The sequence below is a fragment of the Fringilla coelebs genome (assembly GCF_963513975.1).
Source record: "Fringilla coelebs genome assembly, chromosome: 2".
NCBI lineage: Eukaryota > Metazoa > Chordata > Aves > Passeriformes > Fringillidae > Fringilla > Fringilla coelebs.
This window is the reverse complement of record NC_140029.1, coordinates 68,632,871-68,653,132: the sequence shown is the minus strand read 5'-3', so window position 1 is coordinate 68,653,132 and position 20,262 is coordinate 68,632,871. Positions and strand designations below refer to the sequence as shown.

Here is a 20,262-nt window from a genome sequence, read left to right as displayed (position 1 = left end):
ACGGGCACATTCCTCTGGCTGGAAGAAAAATAATGCAACCAAGCTCTTATTATTTTCTCCTTTTATCTGTTTAGTCATATTAATGTGGGATCACCATTACATAAATGAGCAGGAGATGCAGTCAAAGACATATTCATTTTTAAAGTCCTCCAATGCTCTTGTACTTCAGTCATTCATCTTCTGTCTTTAATTACAGCAAGTGATCTCAGAGGCACTTAAAAGATTAAATTACTCAATTATTTGAAAAACCCAAATGCAATAACTGTATCTTTTTGCTGATAAATACCAGCCATTGCTGGAAAAGGTTGCCCAAGGCAAAACATATTGGGAGGCCAAGGAGGCTATACTGTGTTTTGCCTTAACCCAGTGATACCCTTTTAATTTTCATCATTTACAACCTTTATTTTTATTTGTATTGATAATAACCACAAAGTTTTCCATTGCTGTCCTGCTGGTTTCAGCAGTGCGATGAACGTCACTGCCCAACACTTTACAAGTGTCCTGGCACCTCCTTGGCTTGGAGAGAAGGACGTGAGGACAGTCATAGGTTTAAAAGGCAGGGCATCAGCATGGCCAGACAGTGAACCCCATCCAAGGCAATGCTTGTGGATGGGGGGTGGTTCAGTGTTTGGGAAGGGGATGTAATTAAAACACAGGTGGTAGCTCTCTCCACGATGAGGTGGATGGATTCCCTGTTGGCAAAGGTGAGCATCCATGATGTGCTAGTGGGCAGGCTGGCTTGGGCTCCCCAGCCTTGTAGGAAACAGAGAAGAGGGACAAAAACTGGCTCTGAGATGGTGTTCTGGGTGTCCCATGGCCACAGAAGGAGCTGTTGATGTGCCCTGCATGTAGGCATTGCTGCCAATACTGCATCAATGCATCTGCAGCAGCAGAGTTTGTCCTTCCTGACCAGCAGCCCCAGTGCTCGCTTGGGATCCTGAAGTACACCCACTGAACAGTGGGAAGGTTTTCCTAAACAATTTTTTTTTTTGCCTCTTTTGCAAAGCAACAGATGGGGTTGAGCCTAGTTCTGGGAGCCTGGTCAAGGAACTTGTGTCATCCCTTCTCCCTGGGCCAGGAGAAAAGGAACATGACTCTTCAGGGAAAGAGAAATCCAGGGTAAAGAGGTAAAATCCTGTACTTTCTCTTCATAGGTTCAAGTCTGAGTTTCTGTTCCCCTGGCACCAGACAACACTGGGCAAAATTCCAGAGCAGCCATGAACCCAGAGTGCTCTACACTGGCCATGGTGGGCTCCTTTCGGATGCTGGTTGGCCAGAAGTGAGGCACAAGCGTGGGGTTTTGGTGTTGATAAAAACTTCCTGCTTTGGACTACCTCTAAAATGAGAGAGTCTGGGGGCGAAAGAAGGACTCACTGTTGTCAAACCAGACCAACTATGGTGTTTCATGTCCTGCTGCCATGAAGAGCAAGCCTGGCTGGTGTTAGCAGGGAGAAGTGGGGTGGCAGACCCTGGGTGGGTCTGGGGGTCAGGCTGCCCTCAGCCAGCATCTGTCCCACACACATGGTGGGGCACTGCTGGGCCACAGATGCTGCTGCTGAGAGGGTTACTGTCCTCTGCTCCACCACCTGTGGTTCCCACATTTATTTAATTAAAAATAAAAGAAAAAAAAAAAGAGTAATTCGATACACATCCTCTCAAGGAACAGCAGTCATTCCAGCAAGGAGCAGGCCAGTGGTCTGGGGAAGGACAGATGGCCCTGCAGCTAATTTGCTCCCATAAATCACAAGCTGTTGCAAATCCTCCCTGCAGTAAATGCTGGCTCTGTGTTTGTGGCCATGTGGAGCTTGGAGCTGCTCTGAGCAGGAGATAGAGCAGAATCTGTAGTTTTAGGCTTCCTTTGTGTCTTTTACAGAATTTAGCATTTTGGTTAAGAAATAAGCTGTAATCCTGTAGCTGGCTGCCAGCAGAGCTCCATGCAACTGCTCTTGCAGCAGAAGCAGGTATTTTCTTGTTGAAGCTCCAGCACAGCCAGGAGATCATCCTGTCCCCTTGCAAACTGCTGCTAAGGACGTACACACTGCAGTTCAATATTCTGCTCACGGCAGAGAGCAGTTCACTGCCTTTAGCCTCTCCATCTTGCAGGATTCTCATCCCTGGGAGAGGATCAAAAGCCCCAACTTGTCATTGCAATGGGGCAGGGGCTTATGGTTATTTTAGTGCTCTGGCCTTCCTAATGAGAAACAGAGAGACTCCTTACCCTGGTGTTTTGTCCCTGTTGTGGGACACAGGACATTCTGTACTCAAGCCCTGGCAGGCTGGACATGATGACTCCCTGTTGCACCCGGAGCTGGGACCACCTGGCCATGGTCACCCTACCCTAAAGGGTGTATCCTCCTGTGCATCCTGGGCTGGGTTAGAAGGCAGGCATGCAAGGACTGAGCAGGACAGAGGGCATGCTGGGCTCAAGGACTGGGCTTGGGCAGTGGAAAAGAGCAGTGGAAAATAACTACCTGTGAGAGGACAGTACTAAGGTATTGGGATAGAGATCCTTGCTTCGGAGTCGAAGGCATGGAAGCAGATAAGGGTTCAGGTTACTTTTTGTGCAAGAGATCCTGACCTCTGTCAGAGGCATAGAGGCTCTGGTGTCTGGGACCTGCTGTGGGGTTAGGGAGGGTATCTCAAGTGTGTGAGACCTCCCCAACATCAGCCTATGTAGGACAGGCAAATAGATCTCTGCAGCTTGTGACATTTCCTCTCATTTACTCATTAACCCAGACCCGCTGCTCTGGCCTGTGTTTGCCCTTGAGTTCCACACGTCCTTGTGTTTGCTGAGCTGAGTCTTGCACAATGGAGCAGGGCAGCCTGCAGTTGCACAGTGGGTTCTGCTCTGCATCCATTGCTGCTCTGGGGGACTTGTTGGCTTTCTACATTGTATTGCTGAGTGGCCCAGGATATTGAGGGTCACAACATAAAATGTACATTTGAGGAAAATCCAAACACCTACGTTGTTGCGAATCTGTGGCTCGATGCCTTGTATTCCTGGTCCTGTCCACCCTGATGTGTAACTGCTTTGTAACAATAGTCTGCCTGGCCTAGCACCCATCCAAATGAAGCCCAGGTGCAGCTGTGGCTGACACACGTCTGGCAAGGAGACCGTGACATGATCATGCTGAATTCCCGTGGGATTGTGAGTGGGTCATGCTGCTTTCTGTCTGGCAAGGTCTGTGTTCACTCCCCAGCATTTTCACATCACGACTGAGCTGGAGTAGCAGTACGTGTTTTCATCCTCTTCTATCTGATTGGCAGGCTCCAGCAGTCTTCTGGATATTTATTCCAATATTTTCACCTCACAGTCATCTCAGGGTGCTCAGCCTGTGCTCTCATCTAACAGCAACCAGCCACTTCAGGGAGCAGCACCTCTTAGGCCTGCCAAAATCCTCTGAGGGTGACACTGATCCTGCAGTGTAAATACATCAAGCAGAGGGATTGCCCTGCTGGTGACTCCTGCAAGGAGTTGTAGAGAGGATGGGCACCCAAGAATTCGACACAAAAAAGTCTGTGCATACCAGGAGCTGAAGTATCGGTGCTGCTAAGGTTAAGACAACCTCATTGCCCTGATATTGCTGCAGTGAGTGGGAGGGATAAATGGGAATGAGAGTGCCTGACATACAGCTTTTTTGCAAGAAAGGATGGACTTACAAGCTGACCAGCTCTGCCATGGCAGACACTTGAAAAAAAATGCTTTCTTTCAATCCAAATTTCAATACAGAGCTTTCTCTGAATGATGGGACATAAAGGCTTATCCCCTCCTAGATGGTCTCTCACAGTTGACTCTGCTCAGCACCCTGTTTTCTGAGACTGCTTCTTTTAGTAAGTCAAGAGAGAGTTGGAGTGATATAGGGACATGACCTGTTTAAAGCTGCATTAGAGTTAATTTTCTTTTTGCAGCGCTGGATTCAGTATGGGAATAATGTTGGTAATACAGTGATGTTTTGGTTATTGTGAAGTAGTTCTCGCCCTAAGTCAAGGACTTTTCAGTTTCCTGTGCTCTGCCAGTGAGGAGCTGCACAGGAAGCTGGCAGGGAGCATGGCCAGGGCAGCTGAGCAGAACTGGCCAAAGGGATATTCCATACCATAGAACATCATGACCAGTGTATGAACTGGGGGAGTTGGCTGGGGGGAACAATTGCTGTTCAGGGGTGGGCTGGGCATCAGTCAGTGGGTGGTGAGCAACTGTATTGTGCATCATTTGAGTTTCTTGGATTTTATCTCTCTCTTTTTTATCTCCTTGTTGTTGTTGTTAATAATAGCAATAATAACAATAACAATAATAACAATAACAAAAACTAATAGCAATTATAACAATAACTATTAGTAACAGCAACAACAATAATAGTTTTGCTTTATTTCAATTATTAAACTGTTCTTAACTCATAGGTTTTACCTCTTTCTGATTCCCTTCCCTGTCCCTCCAGGTAGAGGGATAGAGAGAGGGGGTTATACCAGCTGGGGTTATACCACAACACCCATCCAAAGGAACATTTAATCCATCTGTAGAATGTGTATGACAAACCACAGAAGTCACTATCATGCCACTACCCCTTTTACTCTTTTGCAATGGCTTGATGGATTTGAGATGGCTGATGTCTGACAATATGAACCCAGCACACACCCAGCTCCAGTCACTCCTGTGAACCTAGACCTTAATTATTGACAAGAACACAGATGCAGAAACATGGCTGAATTTGGAAAACATAATCTTTGCCATGAAGCTCGTGTATACATAAGGATACTACAGCCTAAGTATAATGGACAACAATAGCATTTTGAGCCTGCAGTCATTACCAAAGTCCCAAACTAGAACAGTTTAGTGTATAGTGGGTTGCAGTAAAGAAATCAAGGGTGTAAATTCAGCATTTCTTGAGCCAGTGGATGAAAAAAGAGCACAAAGAAACACTATTCTTTAGTGTATGCAAATTTATTCAACTCTGAAATTATTTATTTACAACTAATGACTGATACCAACTGATGAGGTAAAAATATGAGGTATTGATATGAGCATAACATTTAAAAATGCAATTATCATAATGTATCAACGTAACAATACAAAATACTGTGGTAGCTGAATGGTAGACATGGCATAATGTGCATTTTGAAGAAATCTTATTTCAACAATACATGGCTTGGAGATGCCAGAAGCTCATGACAGAGATTCTGCAAGGGCAGGAAAACAACCCTACCTTGCTAGGGGTGGCAGATGGCACAGGGCCTCTTCCAGCTGAGCAATGACTTGTGACACAGGATAAAACCACTGTCCAGGTTTTCCCTTCTTTTCCTTAGGACATTTTTTTAATGTCAGACACTGCCATTCCCAGGGCTAGAAATTCTGTGCCTGTTAATGCTGAGGCACCGCTGTATTTATGTAAACTAATGTAGCAGAAGTACTCTAATTGCTCATGTTTTGGAAAACAGCCGGCATGAAATCTGCTGCCATGGCCACAGGCGTTTGGGAGGAGGTGCTGCTTTCTGGAATGGCATTCCCAGCTGGGGAGGCACTGTTTGCTCCTGGGAAGGCTGAGCCTGGGCAGTGGGAGTGCCCTGCAGCCAGCGGGGGACTGCCAGACCCCACCATGGCCACGTAACAGCCCCGTGAGTGCTCCCCTGTCTGCAGGACTTAAAGCTCGTGATAGTTGCACATTGCAACTATTGTTGGCCATAAACTCGAGGCAGGAGCTCCCAGGCAGCCAACATCCCTGATTCTAGGACTTGCACAATAAAACATGGGTGACACAGCTCATGGGTGAAGATGACAGTGACTTTTTTGGAGTCCTGCTCCTTCACAAGGACATGCTGGAGCACTGTGGGACACCTTGGGTCACTCTGTCCACCCTGAGCTCCCACAGGTGTGCTGCCTCAGCTCACAGTGCTGTCCCCTGCCAGCACAGCCCCCATTGTGTGCAGGATGGCACGTGGGGTCATGCTCTAGCAGCTGTCACCAAACACAGGCCACTGCACAGCTCCCACACCTGGGGAATGTTCACATCTCTGGCTTTCAAGGGACTTCCTCATTCGTTGAATCGGGGCACAAAGCTGTAGCTTCACATAGGAAATGCATCCTGCTTAATCAATCTCATACTGATCTTTTTGGATTTTCCTGGAAGGACTGAGCTGAAACAGTGGCTGTGAGTGACTCTGCTAGTTTATGCAGCAATAAATAAAGTCTAAGTGAACAAATGCTATTAATGAAGAACAGGATTAACAGGCTTGTACATTCTTACTGAGTCATAGATGTAATAACATTTTGGTCGTAGGTTAGTTAAAAACAAAATGGAACCCTGCCTCAAAGGCAATGTCGACAAATTATTATTATTACTTTTAAAGCATTCTTCCATTAGCAAAATAATAGGTCCCTGAAAATGAAATTATATAATAGGCTTAAATGGCTCCTACTCCTCATAGTCCTAATCCTGCTCCCACCAATGCCTACAGAGGTGGGATCATGCAGAACAGTGCAATATAAAATGAAAATGCTCGCTGTTACTATAAAAGCAATCTTTTCAAGAATAGTATTTATTTAGTCTTTTAAATCTCCAAGATGTGTTTAAAATCTTAAAAAAGCATAGTTGTTTGTATAGTGATAATATTAAAAGGCATGGTGTTCATCTGCATGTCTTTGTGTCCACTGGATGTGGGAAACCTGCTTTGGATTAGCCATCTCTATGGGAGAAGGAAAGAATACAGAAACACTCAGAACCTAGACAAAATGCTTACAAAAAAAATTAATTTACAGCTTAATAAGTTACCAGTCTGATTTCAGCCATCTCAGGACACACAGCATTACCTTGTGCTGTCTGAGGATGAGCCTGGAACACTGCACACAGTGAGGTCTCTACTGACAGACACCAGTCATTTAAGGCAACAGGTAAGTTTTCAACACCTTCTGCTAAAAGTCAAAATTCTGCAGCTGAACATAAATGGCCTCTACAATGTCTGTCTCAGATGCATCTCCATATATTTTATTTGGTGAGACCGATTCCCTCCTCATTATTTTTAAATGCACTGTAACCTCCTTCTTCCTTAGTTCCTGTAATTCTTCCTACATCTATTTCTAGGTACCTTCTCATAGCACACACAAACACAAAACATATTTGGGAACAGGCGTTTGTTATCACACGAATTAGGCCTGGTAGCTCTGTGATAACAGCAAACACAGCTTATGTAGCAGTGACACACTAAGAAACAAGTGACAGGTCCACTTAAGGTCCAGCTGATGCAAGTGATTTGCACTGAGTTATATACAAAATAATTAATTTATACATATACATATATATAGATAGAATATAGATAAATATATACATACTGTACATTATTTATTTACAATTAAAATATGCTTCTTAGAAGCCTTTAAATACCAGAGTTATGTAACATACAATTAATGGCAATAATCTGTTTTTAATAAAAGCTCTCTGAAGAAATGTTTAGTTCAATAATCAAAATTAATACAGAGTGGATGTGGGGGAGGGGGGAAGGTGAAGTCTCCAGAATAAAAGAACTTTCCTATAAAATTCCTTTTTCAGCTTTGTATAGACCCAGGTCTGGTCAGATTTCTGCAGCTTAAATCAGACCTTTGCTTTCAGTATTCCTGTTCCCTGCCAGACCCTGATTTATGCTCACATGCTCCCAGGAACACTTCCTCAGATTTTTGTTTCTGGTCCCTCAGCAATCAGAGGTTGAAATGAGTTTCTGATCCTGGCAACTTCTGCTGCACACAGATGTCCAAAACCTTTGTTGTACCACTCTGGGGAATGTCCTCTGAAGAAATGAAAAGAGAATTATTGAGAAACTCAAATACTCAAGAAACATGCCCCACAGAAACGTGCTTGCCATGCTTCCTGCTATGCACTGCCCACAGTGGTGGTGGCCATTCAAATACTTGACTTTTTAAGTGTACTCTGATGTTCTCCCTTGCAGTAATCAAATGAGCAGATTCTGTTTCTAAGATCACATCTAACAGTGGTAGGCACTGAGTGGAGAGAAGACTGCAGGAAAACTCTGAAGCAGCAAAGCTACCCTAACCATGCCCTCTGTTCCCAGCATCTGAGCTCGAGGGTTCTGTCCTGCTGAAGGGACATTGCTTTGTGCAGGTGGGACACTTACTTGAGGTCAATCCTGCAGATGTGGGTCAGCCTGGCTTTTCCTGAGCCACAGGGCTCTATCAAGTACTGGGAGTCCATGACGATGGCTCGCACGGCTCCCATGAGAGGAGCCTCTTCGTGCTCCACAGAGATGGCAACCAGCATGCACATCCCCTTGGGCAAATCTGTCCTCCATGTCCTGCAGGAATGGATGCAAGACGGAATCACATTAGCAATGAAACTTTTGGGCACACGAGTAAGAACCAGAACTGAAGTTACAGTCTCCTTGTCTGCCCGTCCTTGTTGCCTGCAATGCCAGTGGACTGTCCTAGGAGTCCCTGGTAGAGTTTCATGGCCACGTGGAATGGCCACAGGAGTATTCTGTAACCATCAGTATTCTAGGGCATGACAGAGCCTTTTGCAGTCAGACAAAAGTTTTGGAAAGAAGAAAGACCGAGCAAAAGCTGAAAGTGTGCATTGCACCCGTGCAGGCTTACAGAACAAGAAATGCAGTTTAGCACAGCTGAAATCCTCACTCATACCCAGAATATGTTTCAAGGATGTCTGAATTAAAAAAAAAAAAATGTCCTTCCATTTCTTTCCTCTCCCAGGTTTCTATCGTCTCTTACATGCTGGACAAGTTTGCCACCAAGTTCAAGATTTCAAGATTCCTAGACTTTAGTACTTAACATTTTTCTGTTGTTCTGCAAGCATTCTCTACATACCCTTGTGTCACATCTTTCTCATCTGCACTGAATCTCAGAGGATAGGTCTGTGCTCTTTTCTATGCTGTGGGAAGAAATGAGAAATTCCCACTGTGCTGTGCAACATGCATCATCTTGCTGTGGATTGTCTGAGATGGGTAATGCTGCCTTGGGAAGTATCATATTTTAGCAGGTAAGCTGCTTTCAAGGACTGTTGAAGTTTGGACTTCAGCAGATAATTTTTACATCCTGCATTTTTCTTACATGAAACTGAGCTGTTATTCAAGACACTGCAGGAAGATACTGACCAGGTTTTACATGTGCCTGGGCATTAACAAAATTGATGAGCTGTTTTGGCAGATGAAACATATGGGAGAAGGAAATCACAGCTGAGATCCAGCATGAGAAATGCTGAACCACCTCTTGCAAGTGCCTGCACAGTGTTTAGCTGTGCCCACATCATTTTGGTTACTACCCAGCACTGGGCCATTTGGGAAGTGGAAAGGTCTCTATCCCAGAGTTTTCAGAAGACTTTGGTTTCCTGTTCCTAGTCATATGGATTTAGGCCAGTTTCAGTAGTTCTTTAAATACCTTCAAGTAGTAAAATCAGGCATGGCACCTAACTCACCAAAATTCTGTCATACTTAATGAACATGAAACACTTGTGGATTCTTTAATAAAAGAATCCACATGGCAGGGCAGCTGAGAGCTGTGTCATATCCCAGGCATATGAAACATTTCTCCTCTCCTCTTACCATCAGAGTCTTCTCTAGGGAGCCTAATCCCCTTGTTATGACTGTCACATTGAAAAAAAAGGGAACAACTAAGTTGATCCTTTCACAGCCCAAAGTTTGACTGAGAAGGAGAAAATTGCCATCTGTTAAAATATATTTATTCATGTCCCCAGAGGTGTATTATAATTTCACTGTTCACTTCCCACCAATCATAAGGTATCAAATTGACTGCGGTATTGCTGGGTAACCTTGCTCTAGACTTAATGATATCAATCAAAAGAGATAGACAACAGAATCTGACAGATCTGCCTGATGGCTGTTTTCAGCCCTTAAGAACCCACCAGGATTCATTTTTATGATATGTATTTCAATCCTCGGGGGTCATTCTGCCTGGGTCAGTGAAAAGAATGAGAACTCGATAGCAGGGCTTTCCTTTAACTGATGTGACTGCACAGCAAGTCTTTAAAGAACATAAACCACCACGAAACCTAATAGTGAACTAAGTGGCAAATGAGAGGACCAAATTACGGTCATCAAAACCTCCCTGCCGCTCGCAGACCATCTTCTCGGTGCCATGCAGAGGGCCAAATTTATCACTGGTTCAAGATAATGACATTATATAAGAAGATTATTTATAAAATAATGAGAGATATATAATTATATAAAAGATATAATAGATATTTGATTATAAAGTAGTTAATTTAGCCCAGTATACTGTGGAAGGCAAAGGAAATAGAGTAATGGGAGAATTGGTTACAGAAAGCATTTTTTAAATCTTCCCCTAAGAGTTCCAATAATTCTTCCCTTATGCCAACAATATCTGCATGTTGTCATCCTTTAAGAGACTACTTAAGTTCATAAAAGGGATGTACTTTCGTAATTATATTTTATTTGGCTCATCTTTTTCCTTCAATCTTCATTCCCTTTAATACAATTCTGACTCCCTGTACTTCTTCCTTTGTCAAAACTGCTGTGTATTTCTCTGGCACGTCATTTCAATCAAAGAAAGCAGGGACTAAAATCATCCTACAATAAATAACTGTAGGACTGACCCTGTAAGTGAAATATGTCAGCAGCTCCACAATAGCTCCTAGCAAGCAAAGGCCCGGATTTCAAAGACAGAAGAGGGTTTTTTTTTTTTTTTACTGTTCTGTACAGGCAGATAGACAATGGCAGAACTGGGATTGAATGTAGAATATTGATACACAGCTATACATTTATTTGAGAGAAGTCATCCCCTGGAAGAGAGAATACAAATCTACTGCCTCTTTCTGTTCATTTCCACACTAGGATCAGCATTTCTTATGGATCAGCATTTCTTCATTTACAAAGACTCCAACTGAAAATTTAAGATAATAACTTATACAGACACTGTATAACAGCCTTAGCTTAAAAGCACCACTATCTTCTCTTCTAAACATTTGGCTCTTAAACATCAAACATTCCCCAGAGAACAGCAAAAGCAGCGTAAAAAACAATTGGGTTCTATTTGCACTGTTTTGACAACAAACAAAGCTAAGAGAGAAGAGCAGCTATTATCAGACATCTGTTCTGAGGAAGAAATTATATTTATGGCCTCAGGAGTATGTGCTGCTCAAATTACATCAGAGAAAAGGTCAGCATGCTGTAGGTGTATGACTAATTCAGTTTGAGAAATCAACATTGCTGCCCAGAAGTAGAGTTCCTGGAGAGCAATTACACAGATGTGAAGGCTGAGATAAGTCCAGATCTTCTTTATGCACTGCAGGAGGCAAAGGTACCAGAGAACAGCCCTCAGCTTACCTGAGAACAACAAAGTCTCGGACGGGGTGAGGAGCCATGGTGTTCAAAACGTACTGGTAAACTTCTGTCTGCTTGTCCAGGCTCTCCACCACCTTCCACTGCAAGAAGTCCTCGTCCCAGAGGTGACGTTCTCTCAGCACTCGGTTCAGGACAACTGATGGGGGGGCTTCAACTTCAACTGAGGCTTTCCAAAGCCTTAATGGGTTCCCATCCCCAACCTGAAGTGACCAAGAAGACAAACCCTGATAATTTACATGCAGATGATAACTGAGGACAAAATCACAATGTGTGTGTCTGACTTCAGCTTAAGAGCATTCACATTTCCCTGCTAATCATTACCATTGTTGCTATTGCTGCTGCTCTACTAGTCCTGGATGGAAACCTGAAGTGATTCATTACTCTGCTCTCACAGCAGAATATATCTGGACTAGTTCCCATAGTGCCAGTGAGGTTCTGCATTACTTCTGGTGTGACAGACACTTTCCCAAGACCAAACATCCTAAGTGTAATGATGAGTATGTGTCTGTGGAAGTAAAAAGAGATGAGAGACTGAAACCCTGGGCTGAAATAAAGCAACTGCCTTAGGCAATCTTACACACTTCCTGGGACTGAGGGTCCATTAACTCTCCTGGTTAATTCTGGGGGAGCAGAACATACATTGATTCAGTTATGTGTCAGGTGCACAGATGTTTGCTCCTCAAAATAGCTGCAAGGGTGGTGTTGGGAAAACACCTTTCAGAGAGCACAGACTATTTGCTAACTCCTCCTTGCTCACAGATCCTGTTTCTTGAAACACCTCCACAGCTTACAGTAAGGGGAGCAGAAGGTGCTGGGCTGTGCACAAGGTGAATATCCTAGATTGCACACATCCAGCTTTTCTGCAAGGTTTTAGGGGTCCTATTTCAGGCAGTAATCATTGGATCTTGCAAGCCCTGCTCTTCTAACCCTTCCCTACCCTCCTGCTCTCATATACCAATGTGACTACTTTGGAAACCTCTAGTACCTCCCATAGACCCAGGATTGTTTCCCCAGAAACCCACCTTCCACACCTCCCACCTTAAATTATTTCATGTTGCTGTAATTCTTTCTCTCCAAAGCTTTCAGTTCCTCATTTCCCCTGCCCAGGACCCCCAGGCTCCCAATCCTGTAGTCTCACAGGTCCTTGACCACCAGCTGTAAAGGCCTCTATTCCCTCTCTCCCATGTCCCACATCCTGCTCCCACCCGAGCCCTGTTACTCTCTCCCCAATGTCCCACAGCCCCTCCCTGGTGAGGTCAGTCCCAGAAGCTGGCTACAAACCACAGTAACTGCAATTTCTTTGCCCTGACAGAGGGGTTGCACTTTCCCAAGCTGGGATAATGCTGCTTCCTGCCCCCTCACCATCCAGATCCCACATTCCTCCCAGTGCTCTCCTCCTGCCTAGTTAGTGCCACCCATCCCTAATTCATCCCTTTCTCTTGCTAACTGCTACTGGTTTGGAGACCTCTGCTTTGCTGTTCAGTCACCAGCAGCCCTGAACTCCACTCTCTGCGGGGACCCTGCAGCACCCTCTGTCTCACTGCAGTGGTCTGGCTTTCTCTGAAGAAGTGATGGAGTCTAAAACAAATTCAGAAATTTTAATAAAAGCTGCAGTATCAAAAATCCACATTTAAAAAGAACAGAAGGATCAGGGATAAAACTGGCCTGCTTAAAAAAGCATAGGAGAGCCTGAAAAAGTTTTGTAATTACCTATGTTCTAGCTGTGCTCTCCAAACTGCTAGCAAACATCAAGAACTGGTCAGAAACTTTTCACGTCCCCCAGTCAAAGAGCTTGCCCAGGTAATGTTCCCTGTTGTTTAACATCTCAGCTCACTCTCTGATTGTGTTGTTTGCTGTGTCACTGACTTGATCTATTTTGGAGACCCCAGCTTGCTTTCAGTGCCTTTTTCTGGGATCTCATACTTGAATGACTATTACATTACATTTTAACTGCTTTTAGTAATCTTAAAAAAAAAAAAAAATAAAAAAAGAGTGTCTTGCCAGAAAGAAGGGTGTGAGTTTTGCCATGCAACAGGCCAGGCTGCCCCATAGCTGAGCTGTATTTTGCTTTGGTTTCTTTACTGCTTCTTTCATGTCTCCCCAAATTACCTTTTTGTAGGCGAGTTCTGTGTTCTCTACACTGGAACATGTGACCCATCCTTTGAATTTCTCTTTTGCTTCTTTCTGGAGATTCTGCATGAGAGTTTCTAGGTACATCTGATAGTTCCCTCCTTCCTCATCCACTTGTTTCCCAAGCTCGTCCAGGGTAGGAGAATGTACTTCTGCATCAACATAGGAGTTTCGGGATTGGGTGATCATCTCGTGTGGGACCTGTGCCACAGAAGGGAGGGAAAACACACAGAGATAATCTCCTGCTGAGAACTTTTCCTTAAGACAATGTGCTTCTAGGCTGGTGGACCATTCAGCATCCAGTTGCACAAACCTAGGATCTGTAAAATGCACACCAGTTTCTGTCTTTATGCAAGATGGAAGATCAAAATAGCCTAGTGAAACAGCTCATGGCTCAGAACAGCACTACTCATGCAGAACTGTGTTAGACCGATCAACTGGATGTCAATACCCCACTGTTACTCCTTGAGCCCTCAGAAATATTGCCTTGTGTTTCTGGGGAAAGAAGATATGAGCATTTGCTCTCCTCCAGCTGCAGAGTAAGTAGCTGCAGGAATGACTGCAGGTCTCTATGTGATTTTTACTTCATTGCACGACACAGAGAAATAAAATGTACAGGCAATTATTTTTAAGATGAATAAGTTTTAATCGAGGCCTTAAAAGCATTGTAATAAAATTTTACACTAGCAGATTTTGATTTGAATTAGTCTAAAATTTCCTAATCCAGTGGTTTGGGTTTAAAACTGTCACAGAATAATTACCCTGCATCTTTTGAATACTAAAAGGGAGCTGCCATAAAGAAATGAGATAAATAAACTTTGGATGAAGCAAGTTTACAAATAAGTGAGGCACCAATCTCTGAGCTAACACAAGACAGAAAATATAAACGTAAACATAAATACTTCAAAGGGTGCTGCATTATGTAGCCATGAATAATGCTGTTTGAGTCTCTCACTCACCTCAAAAAGTTTGTTGCATTCCATTATCATGTGAGCAAGTCCCTGAGTAGCTGCCAGGTTTTCACTGAGGTCCTTTTGATCTGGCTTCCCTGTTGCATATTTTTTCTGTATTACTCTGTAATTGAATTCAGTATCTCAGGTAAAGAGCTGAATCTTTTTAATATGAAAGCAAAAACCAGCAGGATACTCCCAACATCAGAGAGAAAAACCCCCTATCTTTAGTTTCTATTTATCAAGAAGACTGCTCAAACTGTTGGGCCTTTTTTAAAGGAAAAATGTTTACCTAAAATATTGCTGAGCCAAAGGTAAAAGCAGGAAAGGTTATGCATATCCCACATGATGTGTTGTACATTTTGAAATGGATTTTTAACAGACATGATGTAAAGTGGTTTACATTGTTACTTCTTAAAGCCCTTGTTCAGAGATGGGTTATACATGTACTTGACCAAGAATCTCAGTGTATTCTGAACCAGATGGGAGGGAAAAAAGTCAAGAGGGACCACTAATGTTTAGCTGGGCTATGCCCTGTTTAGTCTACACTCACCATGTTACAATTTTAATGTGGCCTGAAATAAACCCTGTTTCCTGAGTGGCAGAATGTAGACAGTAAATTGAAAGTGAAAAAAAAACCACTCATTGAAAATCTACATATCAAAATCCTTTAAAACATGGTTAATCTTTGACTTCAACCAGAGCAAAATCAACCCCTTTTGCTTTACAGAAGTCAGCATTACTCATGCAAAACTCACTAGTGCCCCATTGAAAATTCCACATGGAAAGCAGGCACCGCATGTTCACAACAGACAACCTGAAATGCCTGCTGGGCTTGTGAAAACAAGTGTGCTTCTGGCTCTGCAGCAGGGGTTTTCCCCTCTTACTGAAGCCATGCCCTGTTTAATGTGTGCTGGAAAGCAGATGGCTTGGAAAATTTTTCCTGCATACCGCTGAAATTATCACTCCATATTCAGGATGTGACTATTTATAATGCTGAGAAGAAACATACCTTGGAGAGCTTTCTTTCTTCACTATATTGAGATGGAAGAGGGAAGGGGCCAGACAAACGGCGATGTTCATGGGAGTCATCTGATTCTCCTCCACGGAGGTGACGTCGCTGAGGAAGCAGAGCAGGGTCTGCAGAACCTCCCTGTTCTCGTCGGCCATGAGCATGATGGCCGCCTGCACCGCCTGCAGCCGCTGCTCCTTGGGCACATCTGGGAGGGAGAAGGGACGGCCAGGGGGTCAAGTCAGGGAAGGAGCCAAAAAGGTAAAGTTACCACAGACATTCACCACCCCCTCCATTCACCTCTGCTCCAAACCCGCGCAGAGGTGATGGATGCTTAGGGACGCGTTTCAGCGGTGGACCTGGCAGTGCTGGGTAATGCTTGTCTCACAGGGGTCTTTCCCACCTTAGCTAGGCTCTGGGAAGAGGCAGATGACAGGAGGCCAAGGGGGAAAGATCAGCTGGTCCTGATCTCCTCCTCCTGCTCCTCCACAAAGCACAGCTTCCCTCGCCAGTGTTTGGCATTTCTTGGTTTGTCTGAAGGGCTGCTCCCAGGAAAGACACTGGGCTTCATTTGAAGGTTATGAAGGGAGAATAGTACTCAGTACTCATAGCTTTAAATGGTATGTTTTAGGTTTTCTTTGTCCCCTGGCAAGACAGAAGTTTAAATCTTAGGGAAGCTTTGGGAACACTTAGATTTGTGTCCTAAACCGTAGAAGAGTTTAATGAAAGAAGTAGTGGAAATGCTTAAATAGCACCTCAGACAGATTCATTTCTGAAACTACCATAAGTTCTCTCAGCTTGGACTTCAAGTCCTCCTCTGGGTATTACGTACTCTGTAAAATCGAGTGGAAGAAGAACAAAAGCAGATTTACAGTAGAGGGAACAGCCAGCTTTTAAGATTTGACTGCTAGCCTTGTACAAGCACTTTATTTTAAAAGCTTTCAGACATGAAAGACAAAATGAACATAGCTCAATACTTCTAAAGTTTCTGAAAGCAGCAAGGCCAGGTTTTTCTGAGAAGTCAGGGGAGCCTTTGCTAAATCCATGGAATGTGTCTTTCCTTCCCACAACACCTCCTGGTAATCCCTCCCTCCCCTTTATTGTTGCTCTGATGGGTCTGGTACATGGAGCAGATCAGCCAGTGCTTCAAGTCACAGGTAAACATTAAACAACTGGGAGTTGTAGGAAAATGGAGAAAGTTTCATCAATGGTATGCCATATAGTCTACTACACTAATAATCTCATCCCAAAGCCTATGTGTTACAGCAATTCAAGACATTCTGGATATATGAAAAAGGTATTGGATATATGAAAAACATCTTCAGCGAGCCCCAGAAAATCAGAAATCTCCTGTCAATACACTTGGAGAGGAAAAATCCTACCTTCACATTAACAATTTGTTAAACAGAATAAAGGGCAAGAAAAAGTCTCAGCTACAGATTCGTTTAATTGCAGAGGTTACGAAATACAATTGGTATCCCAGAAATTTTCAACATTTTTCTTTCTGTGAAAGGAATTTTGTCATTAGTGTCTGAAACAGAAAAATATATTTCCATGTTGGCCACATGGAAAAAAACCCTTGCTATTCATTCTTAATCCAAACATTATTTTCTGGTGTCTACAGAGCCCATTTTTTCTTGTTCCTACCTTGGCTTAAAGAGACCCATCCTCAAGTCTTTCTGAAATCCTCTAACTCCTAGTGCATTTTAGCAGTCTTAGCTCATCTTTTCCCCTTCTCTCTGAAAGAGAAGTTCTTCAGATTCCCTGCTGCAGCACCACACAGACATTAGAGAGTCAGCACGTGCCTCTTTTTATATTTTTTGTTGGCTGGTATCAATGTTTCCCCATTCAGCCTCATGTCTTGGAAAAGGGGAGCCCTTCTGGCTACAGACCTCCTTATGCTGATGCCACTGGGATCTGCCATCTCTGTTTTCCTGTAGCAAGGGGCTAATTTACTTGCAGTCTCTTTTGTGCAAAGACACATTCCCAATTTTCATCAAGCAATAGTTTAGAGGTGATTTGTTTCCAAGGACATGCAGAACATGTCCTTGCAGTGGATAATCTCTTGGCCACCTCCCCATGGAAACGATTGTGACTGCCATTTTATTACCAGCTAGAATTCCTGTTGCTTTTCTGAACAAGCTTAATAATGTGTGTGCAGGCAGACAACTTGTGAGCCAGAAAGGAGAAGGGGAAATGATGGTCCAGGGCTGGGCACCAACTCTTGCAGTTAACTTGTGTCCCAAGACATTGCCTACAGCCGAACACTGAATTTATTTGCAGTGCTGTCTCTCACATGCAGAATCCCAGCCTTCTCTACCAGCTACAGACACTGTGGTGGTAAATTCATTAGTGACTGCACACCACAGACAGATTTTTACAGTAAAGGCAAGCAACGGAAGTATCTGAGATTCTTAAGCACTGGGATTACACAGTGTTTTAAAATGGCTTTCTATTGTTTTGGCAGCTGAAATGTCTGCAAGTGAAAAGACTAGACACACTTCTCTTTAGTGCTTCCAATTATTTGGCTTAGGCTGGCTGCATCTGCCGGAGTGCTGGCTGACTGGCCCTTATAATAGACATTGTCAGGAAAAAACCTCTAATTCCTCTGGCTGTTCAGTGTTTTCCTCACTGTTTATTTCTCCCTCAGTCTGGAGAAGAGATACACAGTCATTTCCTGTTTCACAGGGACTTTCATTATTCTGATGCATCTCAGATTTTTCTGAAGATTGCTTATGCTGGAAAGAAAAGAAGAAATCCCCTGGTTTCTTTCTTTCTCTATGAGTTCTTTACATAGAGCTTATGATCTACATGAAGGCAGCTTGTTTTTGCATGTACATTTTATTGACTATAATGAAAAAACAAATAATCAGAAGCCACAGCAAGGAAGGGGACTACAGAGACACATATTCTCATGGTCAAGTACCACTTATCCATGCTCAGAAGACTCATTTATACTGAGATATAAATGCATGAAATGGACCCACAATTTAAAGAAATCTGACAAAAATATGAATCTTCATGCTCTTCGTGTCCAGCAGCCTTTTCTTCTGTCTTCTTTCTGATTGTGAGGCTGGTATGAAGATTGTCTTTCCATTAAATTTGACACTGAAATGTTAAGTTGGTTCTAAAGACCTGTTAGTGAAAGATTTTGAGGGCAGAGGGGTTTTTATATCTCAAAGGCTAGCAGAAAGAAACCTATCCAGTGTTAACACGCCAAAATTATTTACAGTATATTACTACTTAACCATTTCTAATTGTTTATAATAAGAGAAATATGTAGAAATTTCAACTTACATTGATAGATGTGCAGAAAAGTCTCTCCTAGTTTACTTGTGAGGAGAGGTTCTGGCAAGTCCCTGAAGAATTGCTTGACCATGTCAGCCACATCGTATGCTGACTGGTCTTCATAGCTGACATTTTCTGGGGAGCTCTCGTTCATCTGGCGCAGGGCCTGGATTCGGGATTTCACTCCAGATTTCCGGAACAGACCCACCTAAAAACACACCATATTGACTTGGGGAAAGGGGAAAGTGGCACTTGAACAGTATATTTGTGGTATACACATTTATATGTGGGGACTTGGATCACGACCAAAGCTTGGATTGCTTATTTCACTCTAGGCAAGAAGGAGGAAAATGTGCAAATGCAATTGATGGTGCTACAAGTCTCTCAGGCAAGCACAGGCTCCCACAGAAGGATTGCAAGGGTTAATATTGCTGCTGCTCTCTGTCCCATCCTAGAGAGACGGGTCAGAGTGCCTTGTGGTTTCTCTGCTGCCCAAGAAGTTTAAGCAAGATGCTGTGCTGATATAAATCAGCCTGGCTTGCTTGGCTTGGGTGACTGTTGATTTACTCCAGCTGAGAATCTGGCCCCTCATGTTTATTTGGGTATATATTTTGAAGACTAGCAGGAAAATATGATGCTTAGCTAAGTAATTAATGTTGTGGCAAAAGATTAGTACTTCCTGGTAGAGCTTTAAAATCAAGATCAAATGTATTTTTCCCCTTTTATGCTCTCTGCTTTCAAGAGTTCCCCCAAATCCCACTGAAAAGTCCAGTTCAAGAGTGGGGGCCACAGAGGGATTACTTGTGCAGTGTCACTAAGATAAATTTTTATCTTGTTTGGTTTCTATTTTGAAAGGAAGTGGTAATTCTTCAAATGATGCCTTCAAGGCAGGGCTGCCCTTTCTTGTCCTTCTCCACCCGCGGAATTCCCCCTGGGGTGAATTCCTGTGCCTCAACCACATTATTTATTCCCAAGTGAGTTTACAGTGTTTCATTTGGGAAGTGTTAACACTGTTTTTCCTTCAGTTTTGCAGGGAAAAAGTTGAAACATTGAGAGAGACCTATGGGAAAGGCCCATTTCCAGTTGGGAATTATAGACCCTTTTTCCTCTGTGGTTGCTGTCTCGCTGATGATTTGTGCAGCTTCCTGCATGGCACAGTCCATCAACAAACAGTTAAGGCAAGGGAATAATGCCTTCTGGCCTTTTTCCCCTTACATCAAAGTAGGAAGCAGCACAGAGTTCACAGAGGACCCTACTCTCTCCAGAACACCTCCCATGCTCACCTGGAAGGTATTTAGGACTTTGGTTAACTCGCACATTCATGACATAGATCACAGCTCTGTGAGGGGCTGTATTTATTTAATTACTTATATGGAGAGGAACTGCTGCACCAGACTGGCTGTGAAGCAGCTCTTCTATGTCTTCTTACTGATGAATTTAGTGTCACTTGAGAGCTAAATTTATGTACAGGAAGTAGAGAACAGGAGTGTGCCCTGTGTTCTGTATTTATGATCCCAAGTGAAGCTCTGCTCTTCTTCCTGACAAGAG

At 43.4% G+C, this 20,262-nt stretch overlaps 1 protein-coding gene across 7 annotated transcripts in view; it reads right to left on the bottom strand.

Annotated features, from left to right (window-relative positions):
- Positions 1-4,932: 4,932 nt before the first annotated feature.
- STARD13 (StAR related lipid transfer domain containing 13) overlaps positions 4,933-20,262 on the bottom strand; it is a 282,866-nt gene continuing 267,536 nt past the window's right edge. For all 7 annotated transcript variants that reach the window (XM_084201227.1, XM_084201228.1, XM_084201229.1 and 4 more), the window contains 7 exons: positions 18,724-18,922; positions 15,427-15,634; positions 14,424-14,538; positions 13,444-13,665; positions 11,317-11,534; positions 8,119-8,295; positions 4,933-7,773 (listed from right to left, as the gene is read on the bottom strand). In XM_084201227.1, the coding sequence (XP_084057353.1) occupies positions 7,656-7,773; positions 8,119-8,295; positions 11,317-11,534; positions 13,444-13,665; positions 14,424-14,538; positions 15,427-15,634; positions 18,724-18,922 (1,257 nt within the window). In that variant the 3' untranslated portion in view covers positions 4,933-7,655. The remainder of the gene's footprint in view (positions 7,774-8,118; positions 8,296-11,316; positions 11,535-13,443; positions 13,666-14,423; positions 14,539-15,426; positions 15,635-18,723; positions 18,923-20,262) is intronic.